This window comes from Fukomys damarensis, unplaced genomic scaffold (genome assembly GCF_012274545.1).
Source record: "Fukomys damarensis isolate Sample0158 unplaced genomic scaffold, DMR_v1.0_HiC HiC_scaffold_12, whole genome shotgun sequence".
Lineage (NCBI taxonomy): Eukaryota > Metazoa > Chordata > Mammalia > Rodentia > Bathyergidae > Fukomys > Fukomys damarensis.
Window position 1 is genome coordinate 15,122,660 of NW_022900924.1, and position 7,304 is coordinate 15,129,963.

At 56.1% G+C, this 7,304-nt stretch overlaps 1 protein-coding gene across 1 annotated transcript in view; it reads right to left on the reverse strand.

Annotated features, from left to right (window-relative positions):
• Positions 1 to 6,290: 6,290 nt before the first annotated feature.
• Sdsl (serine dehydratase like) overlaps positions 6,291 to 7,304 on the reverse strand; it is an 8,424-nt gene continuing 7,410 nt past the window's right edge. Inside the window, 2 exon segments of the mRNA XM_033762669.1 lie at positions 6,291 to 6,625; positions 7,009 to 7,299. Coding sequence (XP_033618560.1) covers positions 6,432 to 6,625; positions 7,009 to 7,299 — 485 coding nt within the window. The 3' untranslated portion in view covers positions 6,291 to 6,431.

Here is a 7,304-nt window from a genome sequence, read left to right on the forward strand (position 1 = left end):
AGGGAGGGAGGGAGTAAGCAGGCAGTTTTCTTATATGGGAGGGGCCCTAAAGTACCTCAGGTTCAGGTCACTGTTCAGGCAGCCAGGGTTCCCCGATTGTGGGACGGGCACTTGGGGACTGGGCACCTTCAGGGGGCCCTGGAACCCCACTCTTCTCGCTCCTCTTCCAGCCTCTTGAGATCCCATGCTGTTCCTCCTCCTTCCACGGAATTCTGGGAGGTGGCCTGCTGGCCTCTCCACGCAGAGCGCAGAGCGGGGCTCAGGTTCTCTCTCAGAGAGGTCTGAGGCCCTCAAGGAAGCTAGGGACTAGGGGAGAGGCCTCAGCAGTGTTTCTACCCAGCGGGAGCAGCCTCTAAACAGCCCACTCCCTGTGATGTGACCAGCAGCCCCGCGGAATCTCCAGTTTGGGGCTGGCTTCCTGGTGGCTGCGCTGTGTGACTCTGATCAGGTCTGGGCTGTCTCTGGGCCCCAGGAGCCTTCTCCTTTGAAAACTGGGGCTTGGAGAGCTGGAAACCCAAGGGACCTGCCCCGGCCCCGACCCCTCTCCTCTGCTCGTTCATTAAACTACTTTGCAAACGTTTCTTGCCAAGTTGGCATCTGCTAGGCTCTCCTCCGGGCTGTGGCTGCAGATGCCAAGAAATTAGGTCCTCGCCCTCCTGGGGTTGAAACTGTAGGGAGAGGCAGGCAATAGCCAAGGGAGAAGACGCACAGTAACTGCAAAGAATGACGGCTGTAAAACAGGAGCCGAGTATGCTGTACATGCTTGTGATCTCAGCACTCAGGAGGCTGAGGCAGGAGGATCACCATGAGTTTGAAGCCAGCCTGAACTACAGACTGAGATGCTATCTCAAAAAAACAAAAAAAAATTTTTTTTTAAAGGCAGAGGGGTGACAAAATCAACAACATCTGGGTCCCAAGGGTGCTCAGCTGGCATGGTCTAGGGTAAGGCAAATGAGGAAGGGAGAACATTAAAAATTCAGTATTCAGCCAGATGTGGTGGTGCACACCCCTAGTCCCAGCACTCTGGGCAGCTGAGGCAGGAGGATCCCAAGTTCAAGCCCAGCCTGGGCAACATAGTGACTCATCAAGACTCTGTCTTGAAGTGTAAAGGGCTGGGGATGCAGCTCAGTGCAAAGACCCTGGGTTCAATCCACAGGACTGGGTGGTGGAGGGATGCCTCAGTGCGACCTCGGGGAGGTGGCTGTCCCAGGGCAAAAGCTGTAGCCAGCAGGGGTCTCTGTGGCACCGCTGCAGAAACTGAGGCTCAGAGAGGCTAGTTCACATATTCAGGGTCCTAGTTAGCAAGAAGCAGAGGCAGGATTCGAACTCAGGTCTTTAAACACCCACCTCGCCATCCCCTGCCTGCTGCACCATCTTGGGAGAAGGAACCAGACGATGCACCGGTCCCTCCTCTGTAACATGGGACCGATTAAGAAACCAGGCCCAGGCTATGCCTTCATTCACCTTCACCTTACGAGGAAGAAGAAAAGACCCTTTCTATTTCCCTGCCTCTCAGCAGGCTCCCCTTGAAAGGAAAAACTTCGCGATTTGTTCTTCAAACATTTATTCTTTAGATCTTTTTGGTGGGGAAAGGATTGGTGAAGGTAATCAGTTTTCGGACTTAAGATAAAAAATCGCAGGAAAGGGTCGACTTGACTCCCCATAATTAATGGGGTGGCTTGTAATAGGATTCTCCTGCCGGTGGCGCTCCCAGGAAACACCTTTTCACATAAGATATTGCCCGCGCTGGAGTGGCAGCCCGGTGATTTATGGGGTTCCTTGCTCCGGAAACCTCTCCTGGGGTTGCCCAGCCAGTCAAATTTATCAGGGAGTTTGGAAGCAAAGCCAGGAACCGGCCCTGACATTTTTGGTGGGGTTTAGAAAAGTGCAAACACTGGGGAGGGGAGGGACCAATGGGACGACAGGACAGAGCCAGGGACAGGGCCGGCTTGACTGGAGGAGCCAGAGCCAGAGGTCTGTGATTTATTAAGGGCGAGCACGTGGCGGGAGGGGTAGGAACACCGGAGGAAGCGGGGAGGAAGCCAGGGGGAGATGTAGACCCTGCACAGCCACAGGGCTGCCCCTGCCTGAGACCCAGGGCTCTGCTTGTTATCTGAATCCCTGTGTCAAGCCCCGCCCTGGAAGTCACAACCCCCATGGAAGCCCCTCATTGGCCATTCTCTACCATCTTCTGCCATTTCCCCGCTCCTCCTCTGCCCTGAAGCCACCCAGGCCTCCTCACACCATCCTACCTCAGGACCTTTGCACAGGATGCTGCTCCTGCTGCTCAGCCCCTCACTGCCTTCAAGCTTCAGCTCACATCTCACTTTTCAAAGAAGGCTTCTTGGACCACCCTGTCTCAACTAAGCATAATAGTGTAAGACCTAAACATTTTGGCCAGTGTGGTGTGAAGACAATCCTACTTCCTACAGATGAATTCTAACAAGATATTTTTAAGCTGGGCATGGTGGTGTCGAGTAATTCCAGCACTCGGAAAGTGCCTGACCCAGGTGGGGTACTTGCTGACCAAGTGCTTTGTGAGCGAATGAGTAGACTCCACACTGTTCCTCCACACTTCCCACCTCTTAAGGCACCCACCACCCCTGCCCTCTCCCTTCCCAGTGCAGCGCACAAAGCAGTTGCCCTCCAGGCCCTCTGCGCCTCTAGAAACTGAACCTCAGCTGGGAGAGCCTCAGACCAGCCGGGACTACATTGCCCACAATCCCTTGCAGCTGGGTGAGCTGCAATTAAGCCTTGGCCCATGGCCACATGCACAAGGGCTGCGTGTTGATCAGTGCTGCTGGGACAGGAACCTCCTTGCTCTCCATATCCTCTGCCCCCTGCCTTCAGGCCTGGTGATTAGGTTTATTTATTTATTTTTAATTTATTTTTGGTTCCAGGGATCAAACTCGGGACCTTGGGTTTGCAAGGGAGGCAGCAGCACCACTGAGCTAAATCCCCAGCCCTGGGCCTGGTGATTATGAACCAATTCTGACCACATGGGGGCCACAATACTTGAAGGGATGGAGAAGGAACCTGAGTCCCCTCCTGACCTAATACAGCAGAACTGCCTACCTGACTGGAAATGACACATCGCTTTAGATCTTTTTGTTGTAGCAGCTTAATCTGTACCTTTATACATTTACTCTGCATGGAAAAGACTTCTTATAAAACAGAACCTCTGGTTCTACTTTGGCACATAACTGTCTGCAATAGAATACATTTCCCAGCTTCCTTTGCAGCTAAGTATGGCATGTGACTAGTTCTGACCAATGGGCTTTAAGGAGGGTGTGTCAACTACAGAAAGTAGCCTTAAAGAGAAGAGATTTGCCTTTTTTCATCCCTTCCTCTTTCCTGCTGCCTGTTATGAGAATATAGTGGCTTCCTCTCCAGTGTTTATCTTGGGCCATAAGATGAACTTGGGAATGGAAGCATTCATAGCAGGGCCTCCAGGAAGCTGAGGCAGGAAGTTCTCAGAGTGACTCAAAGCCCCCAAGGCAGGCGGAAAACTAGGCAAGCTGGAGTGGAGTGCTGGAGGAGTCTGGGTTGCCCAGACCTGCCCAGTCCTGGCCCCAGTCATTTCTAAGGGAGACCCCCCCACCCAGGGTGACTGAGGATGTCCCCTCCCTGCCTCAGATAGCAGCCACGTCAGAAGGCCACAGTGAGAGGCTGCCAGGGCCCCAGATGGAAAGGGGTTCCTCAGGGAAGATGGGCCTCATTTTGCAGAAGGCCAACCCAGATAAGGCTCCGACCCAGGAAGCCCCAGGCCAGTGCCAAGGGGGGGCGGCCCTCCAAAGGGCTTTGCTTCAGCCTTTTTGTTTGGGGCTGGGGAGTGCTAAGGATTGAAGCCAGGGAGTGGTGAGCTATATCCCCAGCCCTTTTTGCTTGGATTGATCGATTGACTGATTGCAATACTGAGGAATGAAACCAGGGCCTGGCCTTTCTGTTTTATTTTGAGACAGGGTCTTGCTGAGTTGCACCCCGATGCCCAGCTGGGATGTGTGAGGCCCACGGGGACCTCAATTCCTCTTTCCACTGGGTGAGCTTAGCATGCAAACCCCACTGTGGGTCGCTCACACCTTGCTCTTGGACATCTCAGCCTCCAGAACCGTAAGCCTTATCTTCCTGCTGTTGTAGAAATGCCACCCCCCACCGTGCACCTCTCTGCAGTTTCCTTATAGCAGCTGGACAGGACCAGGACACAACGTGGGCTGGCTCTGCTGGTGTAGGGTGTCTGCCCAGTCTGCCACCTTACCCTGCATCGCCTCCCGCCTCTTGGTCTCTGCTGACACCGGCTCTGGGGTTCCAGGTCCTCCAGTGCCAACCATAGCTGACCAGTCTGCCTGCTTCCTGGGAGGTACTCAGAGGCTGAGGTGCTGGGTCCTTGGTGGGGAGAAGCTGGAGAGAAGCTGCAGGTGTTGGGGCTGTCGCTTCACACACAGGTGGCACACATGGAGGCCAGGTTCACACAGGGAGGCCCTGCCCCAGCACCCCAGTGTGATGCTGCCTTCCTGCTCCACATGCCTGGGGCATCAGCCAGGGGGGAAACCGGTGCAGTGAGCCACATTATCAGGCAAGGTCACAGCCTCCTTATCTGCAGCCCCAGAGTCTAGTAGAAGAGCAAACAACAGCTGACAGTGTCCCAGGGCCGGGAAGAGGCCGGACAGCCACCAGTTCGAGGCCAGGGCAGCCCACCTGGGAGACAGACCACCTGGGCCCTGCTGCATCCCTGGGGGCACAGTGCTGGCCAAGAGAGGCTCCAGGAAGGAGGCTGCCCTCACCCTGGGCTTTGAGGACTTCCTGACCCAGAAGCAGAGAGGACAGGGCAGGCAGGGGACACACAGCACTATAGAAGCCTGTCGCACACAACAGGTGCTCATTGTGGAAATAAAGCCTATTTCCTCCCTGCTTCCTGTTGCTGGAGAGGAATGCCTAGGACATAGTAAGAACACATGTTTGTTGACAGACTACATGTGCCAGCTCCACAGTAATAATCCTCAACCGGTGGGAGGCAACACAGAGGCTAGTGGGTAGGACAGAGCCAGCCTCAGGTCTAGCTGCATCCAGCTTACAATATGTTCAAGACTGGGGAATTCATAAGCAAGCAAGCAGGGCTAGGTCCCAAGAGTCCTGGGGGAGAGGGGTCCCTGGCAATCAGGGCTACTTTTGTGGATCAAGGGAAAGAGTTGAGTTGCAGGACACCACGAGCTCTAGTCCTGCTCTTGGGAAAGAGGTGCTTGGAGGAAGAGCCTGGGTGAAGGACAGGAAAAGTGGCCTGCAAGGCTCCTACATCTGGGACACTCAGCCAGAGGCCCAGAGAAGGGAGGGCATCTGCCCAAGGTCACACAGCCCCGGGAGGTAGGAGCTGGGTTCTGCCAAGGGCTGCGACATTGGGTGGGCCCTGTTCTCTCTGAAGCTTTGTCTCCTGGCAGGGCCAAGGGGTGGGCAAAGACGTCTCCATGCAGAGACACCCCCACTTCCCCATGAGCCCCAGCGGGGTGGAGCATGGGGCCCAGGGCACAGATGCTTCCCCATAGAAGTCGCTTTGCTGCCCCCTTGTGGCCAAAAGGAGTGGAGCCTCCCATCCGTTTGCTGAGGGCCGCTATCTAGACACGAAGGTGGCCCATTCCAGGCCCAGTGCCTGCCGCTCCTTGTGACCCACAGGTGCGTGCAGACAACCTGGAGTCCAACCTTAGTCCCCAAAAGTCCAACCCCACCAAGTCCCACACTGCGTGTTGCACCCAGCCAAGGCAAAGTAATACTTAAAATCTCTTGTGAAGACGTGACAGGGCAATTCCTTGGGATCTGAGAAGAGACTGATGGCTGGGTTGCCCTCCTTCCTGACCAAGTACAGGGACACCTCCTAGGAGCTCAGTTCTGTGGGCCTTCTCCCCACAACTCCTGTAGTGGGGATCGAACTCAGGACCTTGCACTTGGGAGGCAGGCGTGGCGCCACTGAGCTAAATCCCCAGCCCTCTGTTGGCCTTCTTGACATTGAGTTTTGTCTTTTGTTTTGTTTGGGGGGTTTTGTTTGCTTGGGGAGACAAGGTCTTGTTTTCTAACAAAGGCTGACTCCAAACTCGCAGTCATCCTCCTGCCTCAGCCTCCCAAGTTCTAGGATTACAGTTGTGCACCACCACACCTGGCTAGAGACCCGGGTGTTGAAGGGTCAGCTTGGTTGCTGACACTGTGGGACCCGGAGTCATTTTTATCCCAGAGAGGGTTTAGGACAGAATGTGCCCCCATGAGCCCAGGCGCTTCAAGGACAGGACCCACGGGAGTCACCAAGTACACCCAGAAGGGTTTATTAGCCAGGGCTGCAGGGAGCCACAGCGAGCAGGCCTGGAGGGCTTCGCAGGAAGGTTTCCCAGATGCACAAACAGCTCCACTGCCCTCCACTGACCCTGCCCCTGGGCGGCCCTTTGGGAGCCTCAGCGCTGGCCCAGCTGGGTCTGCAGAGACTGCAGCTGCCGGCTGTCGATGTTGTTTCCCCCGCACACAATGACCACGATGGAAGCCAGCGAAGGGGACAGGTGACCCTCGGCTTGCAGCTGCCCCAGAAGGCCCGAGTAGATGGCAGCCAGGGCCGCCCCGCAGGCAGGTTCCACCAGCATGCGCTCGTCATCTGCGGGGCAGAGGGGTTTGCAGTTGGTGCTCCACAGGCCAGGGCAGTGCACGCCCATCCACCCAGCCTTCTCCATCCGTCAGCCTGACCCTCTCTCTGTCCAGCCTTCCTCCTTTCATCTTCCCACCTAACCACCCTTCTAACCATCCATCAGTGTAGCCATCAATCACGGTACCCATCCATCCAACCCCACATCCATCGAGATGTCCATAAATCAGTCTGTCCATCCATCCATCCATCCATCCCTTCGCTGTCCACCTATCCACTACCCCTCCCCACACTCATCCATCCAACCCTTCACTGCCGAGCCAGGGTCTAGCTGGGGAGATCCTGGAGCACAAGGGTGAGTAAACCACCCCAGGCCCCACTTTCACAGTGCTCACAATCCAGCGATGAGGACAGGGAAGAACCGGGGATTCGCAAGCAGGGGGCAGGGTACAGCGAGCTCCCCAGGCCCAGCGGGGTGTGGATAGATGGGGGGGCGGTTGCCAGCGGAGGTGCAAGGGGATGAGACAGCCCCGGGTCAGGGAATGGCGCAGGGAGGAAGGCGGGAAAGAGCCAGAGTGGTGGCGCATGCGCAGATGTCCCGAGGCTGGAGACGCATGCGCCTTCTCCACCGGTCGCCAGCCCTGAGCTGGGCGCTGAGGCACGGGTGGGGTGCTGGCCAGAGGACCAGGCA